The sequence below is a fragment of the Sminthopsis crassicaudata genome, chromosome 6 (assembly GCF_048593235.1).
Source record: "Sminthopsis crassicaudata isolate SCR6 chromosome 6, ASM4859323v1, whole genome shotgun sequence".
NCBI classification, from domain to species: domain Eukaryota; kingdom Metazoa; phylum Chordata; class Mammalia; order Dasyuromorphia; family Dasyuridae; genus Sminthopsis; species Sminthopsis crassicaudata.
This window is the reverse complement of record NC_133622.1, coordinates 203717926-203744681: the sequence shown is the minus strand read 5'-3', so window position 1 is coordinate 203744681 and position 26756 is coordinate 203717926. Positions and strand designations below refer to the sequence as shown.

The 26756-nt window shown below is 39.4% G+C and overlaps 1 protein-coding gene across 3 annotated transcripts in view; it reads left to right on the top strand.

The window, feature by feature from the left end:
• The window catches only part of TRIM66 (tripartite motif containing 66), a 106295-nt gene that overhangs the window by 38485 nt on the left and 41054 nt on the right, over window positions 1-26756 (top strand). For all 3 annotated transcript variants that reach the window (XM_074272571.1, XM_074272572.1, XM_074272573.1), the window contains 7 exons: window positions 4234-4381; window positions 11648-11780; window positions 12426-12542; window positions 13770-13884; window positions 17226-17372; window positions 20022-20139; window positions 24778-25700. In XM_074272571.1, coding sequence (XP_074128672.1) covers window positions 4234-4381; window positions 11648-11780; window positions 12426-12542; window positions 13770-13884; window positions 17226-17372; window positions 20022-20139; window positions 24778-25700 — 1701 coding nt within the window. The remainder of the gene's footprint in view (window positions 1-4233; window positions 4382-11647; window positions 11781-12425; window positions 12543-13769; window positions 13885-17225; window positions 17373-20021; window positions 20140-24777; window positions 25701-26756) is intronic.

The following is a 26756-nucleotide window of genomic DNA, read 5'->3' as shown; positions in this document are numbered from 1 at the left end:
ACAAAATGGGAAAATAAGCCTCCTAGATGATTCTCTATGACTAACTCAGACGTCACTAAAATGGGTCTAAAAGTGACTGAGTCACTTGCCTATAGTTACATAGTTAACAACAACAATAAGGCACTCTATTTGCTAGGCACTGTGTTAAGTGCTGTATAATTTACAACTCTGGGAGACAGATGTTATTATTATCTTCATAGAGGTTAAGTGGCTTGTCTAAGTTTACATAGCTAGTATGTGTCTGAGACCCCATTTGAATTCAAGTCTTCCTGGCTCCAGTTCTGATAAACTATTCATAAGTGTCAGAAGAAAGATTTGGATCTATTTTCCAAATGGAATATATTCATTGTTCTTTTTCCCACACTTTATTTTCTCTCAGGAATCTTCTTCAGTTTTGCCATATGGCTTTTGTCCTGAAAGACATCTCTTTTGGGGCATCAGAAGCCTGGTCTTTTTTGGGTTCTGTGCATTATTCATATTCACGGGATATGAATTTTCATTCCAGGATTCAATAAGAATAAGAAAGTCAAGGTGTAGCAGGTTAGAAAATGAATGATGAAATACCCACTTCTTCCCTTTAATATTATTTTCTACTTATACTTCAATTCTTCAGAAGGAATCATCTGAAACAGAAAGGCAGTCTTCTTAGCTTTATGTAATCCTGAAATTTTGTTGAGTGTTCCATTTCTGCTTTCATCCAAATCTGTGGTTAAAATGTTTTTGTTTGTTTGTTTTAATTATAGTTTTTTATTTATAAGATTTATGCACAGATAATTTTTCAGCATTGACAATTGCAAAACCATTTGTCCCAATTTTTCCCCTCCTTCCTCCCACCCCTTTCCCCAGATGGCAGGTTGACCAATACATGCTAAATATTTAAAGTATAAGTTAAATATAATATATGTATATATGTCCAAACAGTTGTTTTGCTGTACAAAAAGAATCGGACTTTGAAATAGTGTACATTTAGCCTGTGAGGGAAATCCAAAATGCAGGCGGGCAAAAATAGAGGGATTGGGAATTTTATGTAGTGGTTCATATCATCTCCTAGAGTTCTCCCAATGGGTGTAGCTGGTTCAGTTCATTACTGCTCTATTGGAACAGATTTGGTTCATCTCTTTGTTGAAGAGGGCCACGTCCATCAGAATTGATCATCATATAGTATTGTTGTTGAAGTATATGATGATCTTCTGGTCCTGCTTGTGGTTAAAAGGTTAAGTAGCACAGAGGGAAGGTCTGATCTTCAGTGTGCATTCCACTAAGGATTGTATGCCTATTGACATTGATCAGTTTAATCTACCAGCTTTGAGTCCACCATATTGGACTGATAGTTGGCTCACTTCTTTTAATCTTCTTTATGTGGTTAACATAAGATTCTCTTATTTAGAGCGGGAAGGATAAGTTTCCTTCCAGAGATCTCTGGCCCTAATTCTTCATTTTGCAGATGAGGAAACTGGGGCAGAAGTCAAACACACAGTGACAGGAAGCATTTGAACCTATGTCTAAGACAGAGTTCTTCAGAATTCCCATCATTTCAGAAACCAGTTTTTTCTTATTGATCAGAAACAGATCTAGAATAGCAGCTCCTCATTATTCCTTCACTTTTTGAAGTATGAAATTATCACTGACAGTTCAAGAATTTTTTAAGCTCCTTTGCTTTTGTCAGAAGGGGAGTTCAAAGGTATCAAAAGAAATGGAGACCTTCTTTTGACCTATCCCTACAATATATGCCTCTGCTTCCCAACTAAGGGTTATTTCCTCAGTAGGGAAATCCTCCTTGTCTTTTTTTTCCTTATGTCCAAGTGGTCTGTGGTCAACTCTCCCAATAATGTCATCTCCACTTATAATCCTGACAATTTATTCATTTGCTGATGATTTATTCATAATTATTCAAATGTTTTTCCTTGTGCTTCACCTTCTGATTACCTTATATGATTATATACTCTTAATCTACAATGCTGCATAGATCTTATCCCCTTATATCTTTTGAGTTTTAAAATCTTTTTTAGAAGTGATACCATTTCAGAGCCACATTCTAACCATGTACTAGGAAGTATATATCCATGGGTCTCAGGTTAGGTATGAGATAAAATGTACCTTTTTATATTAAGAATTCTTTTTTTTTTTTTTTTTTAAGTTCACTTTTCTCTCAGGAAGATTTAAGAAAACTTCATATATTTATCCTTCTTTGTGTTGGAAATTCAGTATATATCTTCCTCCATGATGGTCTAAAGCCAGAAATTCTATGTTTTATCTTTATGTTGTTTTTAATATTTACAAGTCAGGGAATTCAGATATATTTGTGGGGGGCACTCTCAGGTTACCTACGTACTTTTGCACTTGGAACTGCTTTTTGCCCGAGAAATTTTTACATGACCACAGGTATATAGATATATAAAATAGATATACAAATCAAACATTTACTGATAATAAGTCATAATCTTGTGACCTCTCCCCATTCAATTTTTAGACACAGACACCCCCCTCACAATACACACACAAGACACACACACACAAGACACACACACACACACACACACACACATATAAAGCCAAAGATAGACTTTAGATTATTATTTTCACCTTGAGGATTTTGACTTTGAGTCAGAAACAAAGAGTTGCATCTGTCCTTTAGTCTTTATTACATGGCCTTACAGGTGCCAAAGTGATTTTCCTAAAGGATAGGTCTGATCACTTTAATTTCCTACTCATCAAACTAGCTCCTTGAGACCAAAGATGTACTTTTCTGTTTAGTGTTGAAAACTCTCTAACGCCTGCCTCCAGTCTCTCTTTGTAGCCTCATTACATTTGAATCCGACATATTACTCAGTCTATTCACGTTTTCCTCAAGGTTCTTCATCCAGAATAACCCTTCTCCCACTTCCATGCTTTTGAATAGTCTGTTCCCCATGTTTGGAGTACTACTGCTCCTCACCTCTGCTTTTTAGAATCCATAGTTTTTTTCAAAGCTCAGCTCAGGAAGCCTTTCTTAATTCTCTCATTTGCTGGTACCTATCTCTCTGCAAAGAATTAAATTATGTTTCTTTTGCATGTATATTTTCTATATACTTTTATGTGTACATGTCATGTCCCCCTAAAGACTATAAGCTCCTTAAAGGCAGGTACTGTTTAATTCCCGCCTTTTGTATCCCTAGCACCTCTCACAATGTCTAGCATACACATACACTTAATAAACGCTTCTTGATTGCTTGAGAAACAGCCCATGGTAGAGGATGGAAAAGCTCCTCCGTCAGGAAGCCCTGGCTCCTGGAACTGAAGGGCAGTGCGATCAAACCCTGAGCTCAATACCCAGCTAACGACTCTCCAAGACCATGGAATCCTTCCACCAATGTGCCCTGCTGACCAAGGGCAGAGGCTTGCCCGTTGCCCCTTCTCAATGTCAGTTTATGCTGCACTTTTTATTTATTGAACGAATGAATAAAAGATTCCTGCACTGAACTTCGCTCTATTCTAGAAAGAATTGGCGTGTTTTGGTTTCTGTGGGTTGTATTTGATCATTTTTCTTCCACCAGTGATAGATACTGAGCCCCATATACTCTAATCAGCCTTCTCCCCAGGAAATGCTGCCCATCGGTGGCAGACCCCAGACCCCAAAGCCTTTTACGGACAGACCCCATGCTAACCATGCATACTAGACACCACCATAGCAGCCTAGAGGTGGACAGCCACAATGATGAGGCCCTCACAGTCAGTCGTGGTGGACGTTCTAAGGCGTCACCCTAAATCTATGACCTTATGATCCATAATACGCTAATGACCCCTGGTACGGCCCCAGTATTTCAGCACCTGCTTCTGCTCCGGCCCAGGAGCAACACAGCCGCTGCCCTACAGCTTTCCACAGATGCCCAACGCTGCCCCCTGATACTACCAGGCGCGACCCAGCCAGCACTGGAGCTTCGGGTAGCCACAGCCCCACCGCAACTCTGTGGGAGCCCCTGACACGGAGCTGCCCTGTGGAAACACCCACAGATGGCGACAGGGAGCCAGCTTCCACTGGTCTCCTGCTGGCCCTTTGGGCACCCGGGGTTCTCATCACACGATCCTGCCGCCTTGGTCCAAGATGCCTCTTTGTTAATTAATGTAGAGGACCCTGCAGACTCGGCGTTTGGTCTCTTCAGGAGGAACATTGTAGCTGCTCTTTGGAGACAGACACTTGTAATTATGTGGCTCTTTAATTGCATGTTTCCTTTCTTCTCTTCCCGCCCTATTTAGAGCTGCTCTGAGTGCAAGGAGAAGAGGCCGGCGCACATTCTCTGCACTTACTGCAACCGATGGCTGTGCAGCTCGTGCACAGAGGAACACCGCCATGCCAAGGACCTGGCCGACCACTTTCTTTCCCTGGCCCAGAAGGGATCTTCAGGTATTAAAGCCCAATCTGTTCCACTGCCCCACGCAGGTGTGACTGACCTAGTGACAAGGCCCTCTCTGTGTTGGAGAGACATTTACTAGCTGTGTGATCTCTCTGTGCCTCGGTTTCCCCATAGGTACTATTTTGATAATAATAGTGTCTATCTGGGCTTGTGAAGATCACATGAATTAACATGTAAAGCACTCTGCAAACCTTGAAGCTCTACATAAATGCTTGCTATTTGTAGAATATCTTATTTGCACATTTAAAGTTTGTAAAGTTGGTTTTTTTTTCTTTCTTTTCTTTTTTTTTTTTTTTTTTCCCCACAAACATCTCTTTGAATTAGTTTCTACAGGTATCATCAGGTCTATTTTCAGATGAGCAAAGGAGGCTTCTGAGACATTATCTGAGGCAGTATTTGAACCCTGATCCCAGGCCAGCACTATCATCACCATCCTACAAATTCCCCGGAGGCATGGCAGTGTCCAGGGTCTTCTCAGTGTGGTTAGGCCTCTCAGGGTCCACTGAATGAAACACATCTTCTTTACCACTTGCCTGGGATAAATTATTCTTCTCACAGGGGAAACAGGCTGTGGTTCTTTCCATGTTTGTTAATTTAATGACTGTCCCTTGCTGGGCAACCACTCCCTGAGCCCCATTGCTGGGCTTAGGCAACTACTCCTCAAAGATTAATCTTAACAAATAGATGTGTGAAGTACTGCTCTTGGGCTCACAGCACCCCCTTTTTTCTCTTATTTATTTTTAATGCACATTTCTTTATGAATCATATTGGGAGAGAAAAATCAAAACAAAAGGGAAAAGCTGGGGAGAAAAAAAACACACCAGAAAAGTGAAGTAAACATGGCATGTGCTGATTTACATTCAATCTCCATAGATCATTTTCTGGATGCCGATGGAATTTTCTGTCCAAAGTCTATTGGGATTGCCTTGGATCATTGAACCACTGAGAAAGAACCAACTCTTTCATGTTGATCATTGCACTTTCTTGCTGTTATTGTGTATAATGTATTCCTGGTTTTGCTTGTTTTGCTCAGTATCAGTTCATGTAAATCTTTCCAGTCTTTTCTAAAATCAGCTTGTTCATCATTTTTTATAGAATAATAATATTCCATTACTTTTATATACCATAACTTGTTCAGCCATTCCCCAATTGATGGGCATTTACTCATTTTCCAATTCTTTGCTACCACCAAAAGGACTGATACAAACATTTTTGCACATATGGCTCCTTTTCCCTCTTTTATGATTTCCTTGGGCTACAGACCCAATAATGGCACTGCTGTGTCAAAGAGTCTGCACAGTTTTATAGCCCTTTGGGCATAGTTCTAGATTGTTCTCTAGAATGGTTGAATCATTTCACTGCTCTACCACCAATGTATTAGTGTCTCAGTTTTCCCACCATCTCCTCCAATACTTATCATTATCTTTTCCTGTCATTTTAGCCAATCTGAGAGGTGTGAGGTGGTACCTCAGAGTGGTTTTAATTTGTATTTCTCTAATCAATAGTGATTTAGAGCATTTTTTCATATGACTATAGATGGCTTTAATTTCTTCATCTGAAAATTATTCATATTTATCATTTGAGGAATGACTTGTATTCTTATATATGTCAAATTCATAGTTCTTTATATATTTTAGAAATGAGACCTTTATCAGGAATACTGGCTGCAAAATTTTTTCCCTTTTGTGCAAAATCTTTTTAATTTAAAGTAATCAAAGTTGTTTATTTGCTTTCACAATGTTCTCAAGTTCTTCACAAATTCCTCCTTTCTCCAAAGATCTGATAGGCAAATTATCCTTTGCTCTCTTAATTGGCTTATGGTATCACCCTTTATACCCAAATCAAGAACCATTTTAATCTTATTTTGATATAGGGTATTAGATGTAAGTCTGTTTCAAATTTCTGACATATCATTTTCCAGTTTTCTCAGCAATTTTTGTTAGATAGTGAGTTCTTATCTCAGAAGCTGGAGTTTGGGGGTTTACTATAGGTCTTGATTATTGTGTCATGTGTATCTAATCTATTCCACTGTTCCACTGTGCTTCTTAGCCAGTACTAAATGGTTTGATGACTGCTGCTTTATAATATAGTTTTAGGTGTGGTACTGCTAAGCCACTATCCTTTGTATTTTTTTGTTTTGTTTCGTTAATTTCATTGATATTCTTGACCATTTATTCTTCCAGATGAATTTTGTTATCATTTTTTTCTAGTTTATAAGATAGTTTTTGGCAGTTTGATTGGTATGGCACTGAACAAGTAGACCAATTTAAGCAGACTTGTCATTTTTATTATATTAATTTGGCCTATATATGTGCAACTGATATTTTTACAATTGTTTAGATCTGACTTTATTTGTGTAAGAAGTGTTTTGTAATTGTATTCATATAATTCCTGGATTTGTCTTGGCAGGTTGACACTCAAATGTTTTATTTTGTGTACAGTTATTTTAAATGGAATCTCTCTTTCTAGCTCTTGCTGCTGGACTTTGTCACTATTATATAGAAATATAGCATCCCTTTCTTGAGAAGAATTGATTTTATATGTCAACTCCATCAGAAATGTTGCATTTGGACATGTAGCTTCCTTTCTTTTCTTAGACTTCTTGTGTGTATTCCCGAGGGAGAGTTTAAAAACCCTATAATGTTAGAACTGAATAAAACTTTTCAAGAGGCAGCCATGGAACAAACCCACTGAATTTGGAGTCAGAGAACCCCTTCTTAAGTCTTAACCTTGGGCATATCTTGGGCAAAGCATTTGGATTTTTCTCAACTTCAGTTTGCTCCCTAGTGATTAGGGGGCAGGATTACTAGTGCTGATAAACTTCACAGAGTTGTTTTGAAGATAAGCAGTGTTTGTTATTTGTTTGATAATGTACTTGAAAGGACTTTAAAAGTCAGCTGCTATAATTGTGAAGGAATTAGGACCTCAGCAAATAGCATGGGGTTTTGCAGTAAGTAATGGTAGCAGGTCATGGAGTAGGAGGGCTCTAGAAGTTACCTCTACCAGGAGTATAAACAGAAACAGATCCCTGCTGGCTACATAGTGACCTAGAAAACCTCAAATCAGCATTATCTATGTTGTATTGTATATTTATTTTAAAAATACATTTCCTAATTAAATTTTTTTTTTTTCCTGAGGCAAAGGGATTAAGTGACTTGCCCAGGATCACACAGCCAGAAGTGTTAAGTGTCTGAGATCAGATTTGAACTCAGGTCCCCCTGACTTCAGGGCTGGGGCACTCTAGCTACCGCCTAGCTATACTCCTAATTACATTTTAATCTGACTCCACCACTGTCCAGAGTTTTTCAGTGAGGAATAAGACATCTCTGATCTAAATAAGCCCCTTCATTTTAAAAACAAGGAAGCTGAGGCCCAAAGATGTTGACAGTGAGCACCCAAGGATTCTCTCCATAGCACCAGAACTACTTGTGCAAGGTGACTTTCATTTTTGCCTATTTCTATGAGTGAGAGTGGTTGTAACAATGACTGGCCACCCAAAATGTTTTTCCTTTGATGTAACATTATTGCAACTTTCCTAGGTAGCTTAATCCTGACCTTTACTTATTTTGTTATTGTTCAGTTGTGTCCAACTCTACCTGACCCCTTGGATTTTATTCATGGGGTTTTCTTGGCAAAGATGTAGAAGGGGTTTGCATTTCCTTCTGCAATGTGTTCCCATTTTATAGATGAGTGACGAATTGAGGCAAATGGATTAAGTCACTTTCCTAGGGTCATATAGTTGTTCAGTGTCTGAGGTCAGATTTGATGTTCTAGTCATTTCATCCTAGCTAACCATAATCCTGATTACTTCTCTCCATGTGATAATAAACTATGACCTATGGAGATGATCCTTTTAGATTTAAACTTCCTTAAAGTCAGGGACTGCCATTTTCTGCTCTGTATCCTCTATAACCCGCACACAGTAGTTGTTTAATAAATATCTATCAAATTGAATTTGTTGTTAAACTTTTTCTTGATTCACATAATATCCAGAAAAACATGATATACATGGGTTCATAGTAAAGCTTTTGAGATCCTTGAAGGTGAATGAAATGCTTCATTACTTTTCCTACCAAGGGGAGAGCCCTGCTCTGACTTGCTCCAGTGGGACCAAGTCTTAATCCTATTGAATCTTTTTTGACTTATGGGAATAGTTCTAGGTATGATCACACATAAAAGCATTGCCAGCTGCCCACATGGTCAAATAAATGACCTTGGTTAAAGAAAGAATTTTGTGTCCATAGGAGTTCAGCTCAGCTAATTGGTACACTTGGGCTATTGCAGCATGGAGGAATATCACTAAGCTATTGCTTTGACCTTGTTTGACCTTGGTAGATAGTGTGACTCTTGAAGAGGATAGAAATAAACATATTGTCTGCAGAATAGTGGCATTCCCAGAGCTAAAAAAAAAAAAAAAAAGAATTTAGAGAACATCTAATTCAATCCCTATGCTGTAGTCCAGTTTACCTGGATAACAGAATAGCAGAGGCAAGTAACTTAATGTAGACCTGCCTGGAAGGTAGGCTGGGAGGCAACTTGCTGTCAAAGCTGTTTGCAGGAAAAGGAAGGAAGCACAGCTAAGATTTTGTGGTTTCCTTTTGCATCTTTGTCATGAAGTTTGAGACACCATTGTACAAGTCATAGAGGCTTCTGTGGTTTTCTTGTCTTATATGTTGGTGTACAGACCGCAGGAGAAAGGCTTTCTTTTTCTTCTCTTTTCAGCCCCAGAAGAAAATATTTGTCTTTTCTCTATCTCCGGGCATTTGTATAGCCATTTCAAAAAAGCATTGGTATTATCTTTAAACAGCTGCAAACTATGAAGTTCTCAGCATAGCCATGATAGTGTGACTGTGATGGAGTGGGAAAGAAAGCTGGATTTGGAGTTAGATGACCTAAGTTTGAAGACTGCCTTTGATACCCTTATGTTTGTTGATGTCAGAGCAGGAATGTTTGGCTCTCTTAATTCGGTGGCTGGCACACTGTTATGGTTTATTATCCCTTTAATTCTCATTCTAAAATTCATTATCTCCCTGCAAAATAATAACTAGTACACAATGCTTTATAATTTGAATCTTTTACATATGTCATCTTGTTTGATCTTCATACTGTTGTTGGTCAAGTCACCCTTATTTTAGAATAGATGGGGAAGAAGGGGCTCAGACAAAAGTGCCTTGTGTGAGGTGACATGGGCAGTGAATGCAAAAACCCAAGTCTTTGACCCAAAATTCCGGGCTCGCTTTTCATGGCATTTGTAGTCTCTTTTGTGTTGTCATTCTGTCACTAAGACATATTTTGCTCTCTTTGCCTATGTGACTTTGTTAGGAACAAGTAAATGGCCAACTATCATTATCCTTTTTTGTGAATACAGGCTGACAACATGTGGTTTTCTCTTCTTGAATGTACATATATACACATATGTATACATATATGCAAATGTATATATATATATATTATTTTTCGAATTGAAATACAAATTCCTAGAGAGGAGGGCATTGCTAATAAAACAGCATCCCTGTTTTAATTTTTATCTTTGTATTCTCAAGACTTAGCACAGTGCCTGGGCACATAGTAAAGAAATATTATTAAATGCTTGTGGATTGATTAAGTAGAATGTTTTTCCTTCATCAGCTGCAATGCTTATTTAAAATCCATTAAAATGATTGTGTAATATCTGTAATTCCCACCTCACATACTTACTAATTACATGGTCCTGGACAAGTCAGTGGACCTTTCTGTGCCTCAGATTCCTTATTTATAAAATGGAGCTGGCCTTGATGGTTTCTCAGGTCTCTTCTAGCTCTGAGTTTATAATTCTCTATTTTTCATCAATATCTATGGGACCACTAAGAGTTTTTGAACTAATGGACAGAGAGATGGGGATTCATTGCCTTGTCAGACATAGGATGTATTTGGGAGTTGAACTGAATTCTCCTTGACCTTTCCTGGTCGACACAAATTTCTCCTACAACTGCTCCATCTTCTGTTTTCCTAGTTGGCCCCAAAATCTCCCTTTATCCACTGAACTATTAGTCTTCCTCGCCTTGACTCTTCCATCATTTTTCTCTACATTGAGCCTAAGGAGAGGTGGTGTGGTGTTTTGTAGAAAGGTAACCGGATTTGGGGGTTGATCATCTGAGGTCAGTTTCTAATTCTGTGTGACCTTGGGGTAATGTTTTAACTTCTCCAGACCTTTGCTTTGACTAGATGACCTCTAAGGTTCCTTATAAGGCTCTCCTATATGCCTATAGATTTTTTCGTGCCTATGCTCACTCTAATATTAACTATACACCTCCTAAATTCTTCATCACTCACCTTCTCTCCATCCTAAGACTTACTCATCTTGACTTTTACCTTCCTCTCCACTATATTTCTAATTCACCTGTTACCTATTTCCTTATTTCATATACTCATCTCTAACTCTCCTTCTTTTCTTAACTCTCTACCATCCACATTAACTTCTAACTCTTTTCTACATCCACCTCTCCATTACACATACCCCTCTACTTTTAGAGAGGTTTGCATTATTTATTCATTTATCTAACAATCTCATTCAGTGTTATTGCTTGCCATTAATACTTCTGTTTGTTTTCTTCTTTCTGACTTTTTTTTTGTTGTTGTTGTTAACTGTTATATGAAATGTAAATAGGTTTCTAATAGGTATTTTCTGATTACTTCATTGATTGTACTGGGCCTGTGTGAGGAACTGTCCAAGATTTAAAAAATGGAAGACTACTTACTTCCCCCCCCCACAAGAGTTTGAATGCCCCCTGGGATAACTATCACTGCTTGGAAGGTGAGCTAGCATATGTCAAAATTGTGTAAAAATAAACTGCAATCCATGGGCTTCTCCATAGTCATGGGTAGAAACCTCAGGAATCTTGACACTTTGAGATAACTTTTGTTTGAATTTAGAGGATACTTTTCTCATTATGTGGCAATAAATGTTGTCTTTAGTTCTTTTGAAGCTTAATTTGTTTTTTTCCTGGGGGTACCTTTTCTATTCTACCTTACAATTTGACCTATTCTTCCCATGTGTCATATACATAGCCATGTTTCTCATATTTCCCCTAATTCTTCCCTGAACTTCACTGTTCTGATGGTGAAGAAACTTTTGTCTTCCTCTTTTTCCCTTTTTGGGAGCAGTTCTCTTCCCTCAAGCTCTAAGACTCTCGTGTGCCTTTTGCAAATTTCTTCATCTCAACTGAGGAGGGGTACTTTTCACTAGTAAAGGCAGTTCTCCCTTTCTTCTCTTGTAGGAATGGACAGTGGGCCCAGTGACTCTTCCTCATACTGCCCATTGCATGGTCAAGAGGTTCTCAAGTTGTTCTGCGAGACCTGTGATGTCCTCACATGCCATAGCTGCCTGATGATTGACCACAAAGATCACAGGTATTGATGAGAATGACTCTGGACTCCTTAGTTAATTACTCTCAAGACCAGGGGGTAACAAACAATATAAATCTTCATATTATATAACTCCACATTTTATTTTCTCCATCGCAACAGCTATTAGGAATATATACATAGAGAATATAGAATCCATGGAATCATATAGTATTGAAGCTAAAAATACCACACTAGATCATTTGGTTGGACTTCCCATTTTGTGGTTGAGGAAACAAAGTCCCAGATAGATTGAGGGACTTGACCAAGGCCACACAGTAAGTTTCTCAATTCCCAATCAAAGCATCTTTCCATTTTACTATCCTGCCTCACCTTCAAATGGACTAATTAACATATAGACTCTTCCCCCTAAGACAGTCCTCTAGTAGAACACTGAAAATGACTACTAGAGAGTAAAGAGAAGAAAGTAAAAAATTGAAGCAAAGGACTTGGATGGTCCTAAATCAAAGCAATAAGCTTTGAATACTCTTTGCTAGAACATTCTGGGAAATAAGGAAATACCTATAATCTGAGGAGAAGTAGATCTAGGGGATACCCAAAAGGCATTTTTTTCTTCCTTCAGATGCACTGTGGGGCATTCTACAATTCCCTAAGAGTGTCTTCTAGTACAGTGTTGTCTCTTTTATTCAGGTGCAGACATGTAGAAGAGGTTTTGCAAAACCAAAGAATGCTTCTGGAAAGTGTGACCACTCAGGTGGAGCATAAGAAAACTGGGTTGCAGGCATCTGCTAAACAGATTGAAGACAGGTACCATTTTTTGTTCATCCCATTTTAGCTTTAATGGAGGTGGTGGAACATTTCAGGTCACTATTTTCAGTTCATCTCCTCTCTTCAGATGCCATCCATAGGTCATCAGAATTCATGCTTATCCAAAAGAAAAAGAATCAATGAATAGTATAGACCAGAAATTGGGTAGAATTTCAATGAATCTGTGTATTCTCACAGACTTTGTCTACACTTGCCTGCTTAAGTAGTAGAGACCATCCACATAGTAAAAAACCATTTGTGCTAAGTACCATGGTGATGGGGATACTGAGTAGGCCATTCTGCCTCCTTATAGGGCCTAGGCAATCATTTACCAGGCATCAGGTTCTATTATAATTGACAGACCAGCCTCATCTATCACTGGTTATGCTCTGACCATCTTATCTTGGTGAGGTTATTCAGGGCATGATGCTCTCTAGGTTCTTGTGGGCAGTTCTGTGAGAACCAAAGGACAGGTTGGGGACCTATTTACTCTTTTCCTTCTTCTCTGGCCATGTGCAAGGTCAGGAACTTTGGTCAATGTTTCTGTGCTCAAGTGAAAGGGAGTTCCCTCTGGAGTATGGTTGTGTCTTAGTGGCACTTACCAGCATGTCTCTCTGATGAGGCAGGATAATTTGAGTCTAAGTCATAGTGAGGGATGACACCAGATGAACCAGGCTTCCCTATCAATCATAAAGTTAGAGGCTCTGATGGTGGGCAGCCTCTATCTCCTTCTTTTCTCCATGTCATTCTCTATGTTAATTCACAATTAGATCCCACTTTAAAGAGATACTTATCTTCCTATGCAGCAACAACCTCATCAAAATTCACATGTATATAGCATTTCAAGGTACTTACCTCACTAAAGTTTTCCAACATTTCCTCCTCATATCCTGAAGGTGATCCTGGGTGGTCTTGGGCTCTTCCCAGGCCAGAAACACTGAGTACAAGGGACAGACTGTCTGTGATCTGAGGACTAGTCCAGGTTGGTGTTATTATGTTGGCCACAACATGATGAATACTTTCTGTCCTGGAAATAGAACAATGGCCATGAGTTTTCTCACTAAAGGAAACTCTTAAGTTGGTCTCTGACTTCCCATTAGGTAGGCAGCACAGTCTGTAAATTTTAGCATTTAATTTCTCTTGACTGATCCTCTGACAACTGATAGATGCCCAGGGAGAAACAAGAGACTTGAAGCACATTGTTCTATGCTTTGTTCTCCTTTGCAGGCTATTTGAAGTCAAGCATCTTCACAGGAAAGTGGAAAACCAGATCAAAATGGCCAAGATGGTTCTGATGAATGAATTAAACAAGCAAGCCAATGGACTTTTGGAGCAGCTAGAGGTATGTGTAGGGTGAAGATGATATGAAGGGCTTTCATCTTCTGCTAATGATCACACTAATTCACATGCTTTATATACCTCTTTTATAATGTTTACTAATATTTGTACTTAACAAATATCATCTCATTGGAAAATGAAGCTATGATTGGTCATAGGATCATAGATTTAGTTCTGGAAGGGACATTCAAGACCATCTAATCCAATGCCTTCATTTTATGGAGGAAGAAATTTAGGTGCATAGAGATTAACACTCATATACCTAGTTAGTGTCTTAGGTAGTATTTGTTCTTAGATCATCCTGATTCCAAGTCCATGGTTTATCCACTGTGCCATTCTGATATTACCCATTATCACATATCTACTAACTCATAGAACCTGGATTTGAATCCGAGTCTTTTGATTATCAAGTTAGTCATCTATCCACTGCATTGTATTATTCATTTGGGGAGAGAAGGGGCTAAAATGACCCTTATAGGTCTCCTCCAGGCTCACTGTATTGTTTGGGAGACAAACATTTCAAATTTGAAATTATTAGAGAACAATTATAAATGTGATCCTGTGAAGTTATAGTTGACAAACTGTGTAGGTCAAAAGAATCTGGAGAACAGCTCATTATGAAGCTTTGGAGAAGGTGATTTTAAAGCTATATATAAAGGACATACTTGATATCACTGCTGTAGAGGTATTAGAAAGTCATCATGTGGATGAAGGTAGGGATCACTGAAATGTTTGCAGATTTTGCTTGTCTCAATTGGAGCTTCCATAAAAGGATTAGGGAGAAAGATGTGGGCCTTTAGCTTCTATACTGATTCATTCTGTAAAAACAGAATTGGGTTGTGGAGATGATGCCTATTTCTACATGGGTTTTGTTTTCTTACAGACATCGTTCTTGTAGGGCCAGAGAGAGGGTTTGTGTGGCCTTATTCTGGACCAGGATTAGGCAGGCCAGCTTAGGGATTCACACTCAGATCTGGAATACAGTAAAATATCCATGAACTATAAAATTCAATAAAGGTGGCCTTTTAACCAAAAATGTTAAAAGATATTTTTATAATTACTGAAAAATGGGTATCTTCCTCTTCAGCTCCACATTCATTGTGGTGACAATGCTAGATGGGCAAGACTTCTTGCAGGGCAAAGGGAATTCCATCAAATTTCTGACACATGTGTTCTTCATAGGCTGAGCTTTTTATGCTCAAGAGGACAAGGGATGTTCATGCTAAAGATTCAAATGCTTTCCTGGACCAAAAAGATCTGTTCCCAGGAAATCAGCTTAGTCTTCGAAAAACAAATCCCATTCCTATCACAAGTTTTATGTCTGATCCTATCTATTTCCCTTCTAGAATAGTAATTTGTAATTTGTGATCCAGACTAATTTTTCTAGCAAGAGAACACATGATTTCCTTTATGAAGACCAGGGAATGCTTAGCCCTTCACTAGAACATAGCTTTGGGCAAATGACTTTCTCTTGCTCTGTAGATGTTAATACTGCAGATTTTTTTTTAAGCTGTCATAATAAATCTTGAAATTTGGTTAAACTGAACATAGTTGACAATTCCCTCCTCCTCTTTTACACTGAGAATAAATTTGAAAGATCATGGAAATTGGGAGAGGTACCATGGACAAATTACTAATTAAAAAAAGGACGAGAAACAGCATCTACAGAATAGAGGCCAGTGAGTTTGACTTAGATTCCTTTGAGAATTCTGGAAAGGATCGTTAAAGAGATGGATAGTGTACATCAAAATGGGAAATGTTGACAACAAAGAGTTGGCAGAGCTGCATCCAGAACAAATCATGCCATTTCTTTTTTGACAGGATTAATGAACAAGTAGAAAAGGGGAATGCTGTGAGTATAGTTTACCTACATTTTAGCAGAGCTTTTGATAAAGCATCTCATACTAACTTTCTGGAGAAGAAGGAACAATAACAAGTTAGATGATAATATAATCAGATGGCTTCAGGTTTGATTGGATGGCCAGATTATGGTTCAATGTCAGTATGTCAGGAGATCTCTAGAGGAGTACCCCAGGGGACTGTGGTTGACCCCATGCTGTTTGATGTTTTTATCAGTGACTTGATGATATGCCCATCTATGTTATGTTTACTTGTCAATCTCTTCTCCAATCTTGCATTCCAATGTCTTGAATTGGATGTCCAATAGACATCTGAAACTCAATATGTCTAAAACATTGTCTTTCCCCACACCTTCCCTTCCTCCTTTCCTGCTACTGTAGAGGAAAATACCCTCCTACCAGTCCCTCAGGTTTGAAACCTAAGGATTGTCTTGGACTCATCCCTAGTTCTTCTCCTCATCCAAGCTGATGCCAATTCCTGTCAATTCCATCTTGGCAGCATCTCTCCAACAGATCCTCTTCTCTCCTGTGATACTATCTTCTCTTTGGTGAAGGTCCTCATCACCCCCGCCTGCATTATTGCAGTAGCTGATAGTGGATCTGTCATCCTCAAGTCTGTCCCCACTGCAGTCCTTGTTCCATTCAGCCTCCAAGTGATTTCCCTAAAACTCAAATCTCATCATGTTACCCTTGCTGCTCCATAAATCTCAATGCCTCCCTATTACTTTAGGAGCAAATATGAAATGCTCTGGTTAGCATTCAAAGTTCTTTATAACTCAGTGCCCTCCTGCCTGTCTAGCCTTTTTAGGACTCCATCCCTGCCAAGTCCTCTTCACTCCAGGGACACTGGCCTTCTGACTGTTCTATGAACAAGACACTCCATCTTAGCTCTGGACATTGTTTCTGCTATGTCCTGGAGAGCAGGGATGCTTTTTCTCCTCTTTTCTGACTGCTGACCCCCCTCCCCCCACAGCTTCCTTTTAAGTTCCAACTAAAATCCTTTCTTTTACTAAAAGTCTTCTTCAACCTCTCTTAATTCCAGTACGTCCCTTCTGTTAATTATTTCCTATTTGCTTTATACAAATTTGTTTGCATATTGTCTTCCCCATTAGATTTAAGCTCCTTGCAGGTAGGGGCTGTCTTTTGTCTCTTTTTTGTATTCCCCACCTCTTATTACCCACAATAGATACTTAATAAATGCATCTACAGAAGGACATTTATTAAACACTAAGTCCAAACTATATGCAAAGCATTGGGGATAAAAATAACAAGAATGAAACAATCCTTATTCTCAAGGAGCTCGTGGTCTGACATAGATACTTATATTCTCTCATTCCTACTCTTCTTCCTTTTGTTATTGGTGTATAATACCCTCATCTCTGAACATTTGCCTTTTCCTTGTTGTTTACCCTGCACATCAATTGTTTGTCAGTAATACTGGAATGCAACCCAATTATCTGCTGTCTGTTTTCTCTTTTAATGCCAGGGACTCACTAATGAAAGGAAGCAGAAACTGGAGCAGCAGTTGCAGAGTATCATGGTTTTAAATCGCCAGTTTGAGCATGTGCAGAACTTTATCAACTGGGCAGTCTGCAGCAAGAACAGCATCCCCTTTCTCTTCAGCAAAGAACTGGTAAGGGAGCCTCTGCCTTTGCCCCTGTCCCAGGCTCTAAGAATCCCACCCATCCCATTCATTTTAATTCTATCTTCTGGGTTCAAACAAAGCAAATCTAGTCCTAGCCACTGAGCTATCTGAAGGCACTGATTATGTCCTGTGCTGTTCTTGTTCATTTCCAGCTTTCTGAACATCATTTCTTCATCAAAGGGCTTCTAATGCCTAGTCCAGTGTTTTCCTCACTATGCTACACTGCTTCTACCGGTTTCCTGGGAAGTTTGAGACTAGAGAGTTATTACAAATTTAAGGAATTTGGGGGATGTACAAGTGTGGGCATATGTGACGGCCTTTCCAAGAAGTCCTTCGAGTCTTTTCATCACTACTTAGTTAACTTTCTTCTACCCACCCCCTGGACAAAACAGGATGTCCCACTGCCCTGCTGGTTACAGTGCTTGATTACTGAAGTCCTCAAAGTGGACTGTTTATACAAAGGCTGATTACTGCTCATTTTAGCTAGTCCAGATCACCCACAGACTGTGACTTTCACATCCTAGCTTTTTCTCACTACCAGTCCCACCAAATTAGAATTTGTCTGGTCCATCAAAGTGGCAAGTTCTTTGTTGTACCCCCTCGGCTCCTGATGGAAACTGCTTTCAGCATACTAACATGATGCCCAGCCTGGTGTTTCTCTGACATTCTAGCCATAACATTTCCTGAAACTAGATTTGGAGGATAATGTCCAAGAGAGGCTTTTTTCAAGCTTTCTTCAGCCCTTTTTTACTGTCTCTGCTTTTCTCTTGTCACTATGTTACTTTGGCTGTATAGTATTCACCAGTCATATTTCCCAGGACTCATTGACTTCTCAGTACTATGACAAACAATATATTTAAAAACCAATTACATTGTGATTATTCTGATTGCAGGAAATCCCCTTATTTCTTGTGGAGGAATTTTTTTTTTTTCTGAAACAGAGCAAAAACGAGAGATTTATAGTACACAGCAAAGGGAAGCCAGAGGAGACTTTTGAAAAAATAAAAAAAAAGTAGAGAAGTAGAACATCAATCCATAATCGCTGAGTCTTTGCTTCTTGTGTGATGATCTTCAGATCAGAAAAGAAATTTCTTCAAACATTCCTGCTGAGGCAGAAACCCTTTATTCTGAGCAAGGATTCTAGAATCATAGAAATTAGCACTGAAAAGGACTTTGGAGGTCATCTAGCCTTACTTCTTTATTTTACAAGAGTGAGGCTGTGGCTTGGAGATAGGAACAGACTTGCCCAGGATCACATAGTAAATTTGTACTCAGACTGAAGAATCACAAACTTTTCATGTTGCGAGGGGGCCAATCATCTTCCCCAAGCCTTCAAGAATCTCCCCCATGAGAAATTTCACAAGTGGTCATCCAACATTTGTTTGAAGACTTCCAATGAAGGGGAACTTGGAATCTCCTGAGTAGTCTATGCCATGTTGGGAAAGTTAGAGGTATGAGGACAGTTTTTTTTTTCTCCCTGAGGCAATTGGGGTTAAGTGACTTGCCCAGGGTCACATATGCAGGAAGTGTTAAGTGTTTGAGACCAGATTTGAACTTGGGTCTTCCTGAATTCAAGGCTGGTGCTCTACCCACTGTGCCATCTAGCTGCCCCAGACAGTTTTCTTTATATTAAACCTACATTGTCCTCTGTTAACATTCCTTTTTAATAATATGTTTTATTTTCCCCTAGGAATTAATGTAAAACTTCTTAACTTATAGTTTGCATATTTGGTTTCTTCTTTTCTTGAAAACTGAAATAGCTTTCTGACCTTTTAGGTCAGAGACAGAGGATAGAGTGGCCGGAGAATTGACTTAGGAGCAAGGAAGAACTGGGTTCAAGTCCTGCCTTTGACACATATTGGCTCTAGAATGCCATACAAATGACTTAACTTGTCATGTTCTAGGCAGCTTTAAGACCATAGGTTGAAGAGAAGGTAGAAAAAGCCCCTCACTTGGACTTCCCCACCCTGAAAACATCACAGGTTTAGTCCTTGTCCTCCCCCTCCCACCCTATGATGCCCTCTTGTTCTCCACAGTCATGCAAAGATCATTGACTTTGACTCAACAATCAGAGCCCCAGGAAAACTCACTAAAGAAAAGTCAGTATCTCACTTTCTCCCCACTTATTTTGGTATTAGCACTTTATTCACCAGTTTTGTTCTATCCTTTCCCTTTTTTAGGATTTTATCCTAAAAACTTTCTATTCTTTCTGGGCCAACTTAATGCGTAGAATTTTAGTTCATAGATCCTATTTAACTTTTCTTTTTTTTTTTTTTTAAGGCTTTATTGATTCTTTTTATGTTGCAATTATTGCCTAATCCCCCTGTTATCTCCTTAACTCCCAGAGAATGCTCACTTGTGAACAAAACCTCCAAAATGTCAGACCAATATATGGGCCATGTCTGACAGTTCTCTGTGTATGTGTGCTTCTCTAAGCAGATTCAATTTATTTCCTGATTGGTTATCTTTCCTCCAGAAGACTATTATGAGTTCAATACTTTTGCTTTGCTCTTGCATTTGCATCCTAATTAGTCAAAGCAATGAACTTCCTCTTGTGATCCAGGACTCTTATGGAAGTTGAGAATATTCCTTCATGCCTGTGGTGCTTATGAAAATGACCCTCTGGTTTTTTGTCAGATTGTATTTCAGATGCAGCGTTTGCTGGAAGCAAGTTGTAACACAGATGCTGGTCCCCCCTGGAAGATCAGGTTTACCTGGGAGCCTTCTTTCTGGACAAAGCAGTTGGCAACCTTAGGTCAGTCAGAAAGAGACCAATTTTGTGAAGAATGTCTTTGTGCCCCATTAAAGCAACTTTTCCCTCTCATTGACCTCCAACAATTGATCAATTCACCAGTGGGGCATTGCTTATAAAAAAAGGACTGTTGATTTGGCCTAAGAGTCAGAAAGTTTCTAAAACACGATGACTAAAAATTGTCAAAAGGTCTCTTTTTGAGTTGATGGATTCCTTATTCAAAATACTCGATGCAATCTGAATATTCTTTTGGCACCCTGGACCATTTTGGTCTCAAAATCCCACTAGAAATCAGAAAGTCACTTGGGTTCTCTCCATGAATGACATACCTCATACACTTGCGCACATACACTCACACACACACACACACGTACATATACACTAATATAGACTGTTTACAAAAAGACACAAATATTTGCAAATGGGCAGAAGGGTTTTGCCAGGATTTAAAGTTCTTCCATCATCTCCCTATCAGCAATTTTAATATGGAACAATAGGCTTGTGTTTATAAAATTTTGGAAAAAAGTTTTCAAACTTTTACTAAAACCTTGATGTTTTTCTTTATTCAGAAATCAATGGAAGATATTTTGGGTTAGGTCATTTTTTTCTTTTTTAAAGAATTTGATCTTGAATTTTTTTTTTTTTTTTAAGATGACTGGGTAGATTCAGGGTAGTGAATTGCTTGGGTAAGCTGGTAATGGGGTGTGGTAATGATTTTGGAAGACCTATTCTGAATTTTTCCCTTTTTAAATATGTGGGGATAGGCATGGAAACAGGGAGATCTTGGTGGTACAAATTAGGAAAAATTATCTGACATTTGGTTGGCTCAGCATATAGTGCTACTGATCTAAAATTCTGGCTTAGAAGATAGGCTATTTGTTTTAAAGATAGATTGTTCATTCAAAGAAAAATTAAAATCATAAACTTTTAAAAAAGCATCCTGGTACAATGGAGGAAGTGCTATATTTTGAGTTGGGTACATGTATTTGAGTTCCACTCTGCCATTTTCCACTTGTGCCATCTTGGGCAAATTATTTAACCTCTTTGATTCTAATTTTCAAATCTATAAAATGAAGGGATTGAACACAGTGGTCTAAGTACCTTTGAACTCCAAATCTATGATTTAGTGACAACCTGAGAACATATTTGTGTGGGTGTATGCATATGTGAACACATGCAAAAGTACACATGCATGTGCCTATTGTACATGCATGCATGTGCAAAATGTTTGTCTATATGAGTGTGTGCCTGTGCACACAGGTGTGCATGCATGTATGTGCGTGATTGTTTTTGTGCATTTGTAGCACAATAAGAGCTGCTGTGAGCTTTGGAGGGTATTTTGTCTGATTCATACCTGAGCAAGAATCCCTTCTCCAACAGCTAATGAGAAGCCATCTGGCTTTTGCCTGGAGATCATCAGAAGACTTATGGAGGACATGAACATTGCCCACATAGCTTGAAAGATTCTCATAAAGAAGAGTTAGATTTCTTCTGGGTAATTTGTTTAGATGGAGGAACCCAAAATAGTAGGTGAGAGTTGATGGGAGGCAGATTTCTACTCCATAAAGGAAAAGCTTTCTAACCAATGAGCTACTCAGGAATTAGTAAACTTCCATTTTTTTCTGGAGTCATTTAAGGAGAGGCTGAATAAATGTTGTAGAAAGAATTCCTACATGGCAGGTCAGACTAGGTGACTTCAAAGGTTCCATCAAGATTTAAGGTGGTCTATGATTATAGATTATGGATTTATCACTAATATTGCTTATGTGACCAACATACAGGCTGAATTAAAGCTTAGGTTAATAAAAACAATTTCTGAACTTATCTCATTCCATATGCAAAATTCAAATGACTTGTTTTATTCTTGAGACTTTGATACCAGGTTGGCTGTAAAATATGTTAATCTATACAGTTCTAATTTTATCTAAACCGAAGATTATCTTATAAAGCAAGCAAACAAATCTCATACTTTCCTGAAACAGATTTCAAATTGGTAACTTTGGGCCTTCCAAGCAGCACTTTGGGAGTTGAGCTACATCAAAAGCAGCTGTCAGATAGTTTTCCTGGCTTGTACCATACCAGTTTTCCCTGTCATATTCTTTTGATCTTTGTCTTTCCAGTCACCTCAAAGAAAAAGATATTAAAGACAAAGTTACCAAAGTAACCCCCCATTAATAGTTTTAATATTATAGATTACATTGGTCTAGCACCTTCACTGTAACTTTCTTTGGGTTATTTTCCAAACTTCCTCTCCCCTGACTTAGGTTCCCAGAGGATTCATGCTACCACCAAGTTCTCAGTTTTTACCCTGTGGGTGCTAGCCATGTGAGCATTATCAGTGGGCTTATTGACAATCACCAAGTGAACAAAATGATCTTGGAGAAAAGCCACTGACCATGATGATATGGAGTCACAATAGAAGGGATAAATCTTTGCCTCTTAAACTCAGGCCACATTCTTCCACAAATGCACAAGGTCCTTGGGATTAGGAGGATTGAATTTATATGAGGCACATGGGTAAAATGCAGTTGTGGCAGAGGAAACTCACGAGTCCTGAGACTTAGCATTTCTTTGCCTTCTTCTTCGGTCTTTATTTACACAGTTGTCTTGCGTGCAGTATCTCTACTGGACATACTGCTCAGCTGAACTCTTTGGCTGGCTCAGTTTGCTCTCCAGGAGCCTACACCTTGAAGCTGCTCCCTGGATTGGACTGCAGTGTGGGTTTCTGCTTCTGACCCTCTTGCTGATTGGGTAGCTCCTCTTCAAAGCTACATGGCCATAGGGCTGGGAAGGAGAGACAAATTCCTTCATTCTCTTCTTTGAGGGGAAAGCTTTCAGTTTTCAATCTCTCCCACATTTCAGCTGTATTAAAATTTAAAGCTCCCAGGGGCATGGCTTATTCATTTGTTTGGCCAATGTTGTTCCTTCCGTGACTCTATTAGAGAAGTGCCCAAACCTCAGAAAAGTATTACTTGATATGGCTGAATTTTTATACTTAGTTTAATACATCTTTAATATTTTGTGGTTATATTATGGGCTCTCTGGAGTAGGGGTGATTAAAGATCAACACTCCTACATGAGCTTTTCAAAACTTTGAGCAAATATTATTTCATTTTGATGTGGAAATTATAATACCTGTATGATGTAGATAATGTAAGTTGTCATATTCCCATTTTCCAGAAAAGGAATCTGAAGTTCAGAGAAATTTTTAGGCCCTGCTTGACCAGGGCCACACAGTTGGAAGAGCTAGGATGCAAATCCAAGGCTACTTCCCCTGAAAGGCAAAATATCAAACTTGTATTAAAATTTGAAAAATTTTCTTAAAGATTACAAAAACAAATCAGCAGTTCCACTCTATACTGACTCCGTAACACGTTACCTAGGGAGTCCCCATCAAACAGATCATCGTCAGGTAAGGCTTTTCTGCCTATTTGCAAATTGATACTTATCTATCTATATGCATAACTCACATAAATAATATACACATATGTCTATAACACATTTAACTAACTACATATCACATGTACATACAAACACACATATCTTAGTTCAAAGATCAGTTCCATGGGAAGATTAATGTGTGTCCTCCATTTGTACTTCAAATGTTAAACACATTTCATGGACTGAGGGACTTGGAATCAAGACTACCAGCATTCAAATTTTGCTCCTGTTGCATTTTAGCTGCTTGACCATGAGCAAGTCTAAGCTTTAGTTTCCTTATCTGTAAAATGACCCATATGAGAATCTACGTGATGGGGTGGATAACGAACCAGCTTCACAGTCAGACACATGGACTCAGATCCTGCTTGTGCTATATCCTAACTGTGTGGCCCTGCCAAGGCCACTCTTTCTAAAGACTAGAAATTATTAATGAGTTGTCCAACTGTATAAGTGCAATTTCTACTCTTTGTTTTGATTTTGGGGTTGCTTTTCTAGCTCTTACCTTCTTTCTTTTTTTCCCAGGATTCTTTCTAAATGTTATCAAGATAGGCTATTTTTCCATTTAGGCACTAGGCTGCTCTCATTAGAGCAAAGGTGAAAGGGGTTAGGAGAAAGGAAGGTATTCTATATAAAGGAATATTGATGAGGTTGATCTGAGTCAACATTGCATAACTTGTAAGAGTATTTCTCTATATGTCCTATTCTTAATCATTGAGTTGCAAACATTTAAGTATCTGCTGGTTGTAGGTACCCAGAGAGGTACAAAGACAGGAATTATTTTGTCTTGTTACAGATAGTTATAATAAAGCATAATTGAACATAATATGCTATAACTTAAGACAAATTTTATCCCATGTCTGGGTTTCTATTTTTCCAAATTTAAAATTATTAGAATGGCCTTTTGCTATCTGAGGACCCTTCTAGATTTAACATATGTTCTAAGCTCTCCCAGCCTGAACATTCTGTGTTCTAAGATCTTTTCCTTCTTTGATGTTCTGTGACATTCTGTGAGTCTGTGAGAAGGGTATGAGAGATATAAGCTTGGATGAGGGAGAGATCACTTCTAATTGGGAGCATCTAAAAAGTATTAAGTCATACATTTGATACAGATATGATTTTCATGTTTAGGGAAGAGGGCAAGAAAATAATTTTAATGAACCTTCCAAAGTGATTCAAAAGCTAATCACTCTGCCCTTACAGGCTGCATAACAACAGAAAGCGGACCACTGCCCCGTCCAGAAGCCCTCAGCTATGGGAATATGCAAGGGTCATCTTTCTATCATAGTCACCTCTCCCCAGTTGCCCAGCAGGATCATCTTGGCAGTCAGCCCCATAAATTCCAAGTTTCCGGCCCGTGTTCCACACCAGTCTGCTGTTCTCACTGTCCCCCTGCCCTCCATGTGCACAAAAGCCAGGCCCTGCACCCGAGCGCACACCATCCCCAGAGCTTTAGACAACCTTCGGAGATGCAGCCCCCAGCACACACGTCTGCCCAGTATACGCCGGCAGCACCACCCAGTGAGAAAGAGCAGACCTGCAGTCCCCCTCCCGTGAAGCTGATGCAGCCCTGGCTGGACCCTCAGCTGCACACAGAGCCAGAGAGTACCCCCCAGGGATTGAGCAAGCTTTCTCATGCACAGCCCCTGCAGCAAGGCCCACACCCAGCCTGTGCAGGGGCACCACCAGCACACACCCAGCACACTCCGTGTCCCCTTCAGACCCCCTCCGTCCAAGTCCAATTTGGTCACCACCAGAAACTAAAGTTCAGCCATTTTCAGCAGCACCAACAGCTGCCCCCACCTCAGCCACCACAGCCACTGCCCCCACAGCAACAGCAGCAGCAGCAGCCGCAGCCACCACTGCCACCACCTCCACTGCCTGCGGGTCAACACGAGAGTGCCCATGAGCCTGTTCTGCACCCCAGTCTGGACATCATGCACCATAAGTTTGAGCTGGAGGAAATGCAAAAGGACCTGGAGCTTCTTCTTCAGGCTCAACAACCCAGTTTACAGCTCAATCAGACCAAGTCACCTCAGCATGTGCAGCAAACCATTGTGGGCCAGATAAACTACATAGTGAGGCAGCCAGCCCCACTTCAGCCAGTCCAAGAAGAAGTCTCTCAGGTGAGTCATCAGATCACTCTGGCTAGGCCACGGGCTGCCAGGTATGGATTTGAGCTGCACTTGGCCTATAGCTCACTGCGTGGTCAGGGCCAGTTAACTTGGCTCTTCCATGAGTCTCACTTTCCTACTCTACTACATGGGGATAAATCCTGCTCTGTTTCCTTCTGGCAGATGTTGTGAGGTTCAAAGGAGATGGTGGGTGGGAAAATACCGTGGCAAAAATATAAAGTAAGAACTATGTGGAGCACTTCCAAGCTCCTAGACTGCTCTCTTGGGAAAGATACAGGGTCTTGACTCTAGAGCTCTGAAGGACCTTTCTCTGAGGGAGCTTTTGGATTAGGGAAAGCATCAGCTCAAGGACAGCTTTAGAACCCAAAAACCTGTGGAATAAGAGAGTTGCTTTAGGAAAGCAATGATATATTTTTCAAACTTCTCTCCTATTCTACACTTACTGCTTTTCTACTCACTTGCAGTGTCAGTTATGGTTCTGTATTTCTATGATCTTTGTCCTAAGTAACATGGAGTTATGAATGATGTATATTTTTTCTTAATCAAAGAAAATTCTCTGTAAGAAGATATCTTGTAGGGAAAATTTGAATAAGGGAAGGAATTTGATTTGGAATTGATTGGAGACAATTTCAGAAAAGAGGGAATAGGGGACATGTGGTGACAGTTTTCTCAAACAGGAAATGAGACAATGGAGGTAGGTCATCTCTAGACTCCCTTCTTGCTCTAATCAACTTTCTCTCTTTTAGGGAAGATAGCTTTTCTACTACTGCTTAAAAAAACTTGTCCAATTCTTCAGCTACCAGGGTTAGTTTCTCTCCTCATGAATGAGGAGATTTCAGAACTTGGCTGGCCTTCATGTTAACACTTCTCAGTGTGGGTGGTGAGGCAGCTATTAGGAATTTGAGTTTTTCCTTGTCTGAGGTACTTGGGAAAATTTACACTCCAGATAAGGTTTATCAGGAACATAGTGGGTTCTGTTTTATATTGTGTAAGCTCTTCCCAGGAAGCAGTGCAATCTTCAGTAAACAACTCAGTTTCAGAGAATTA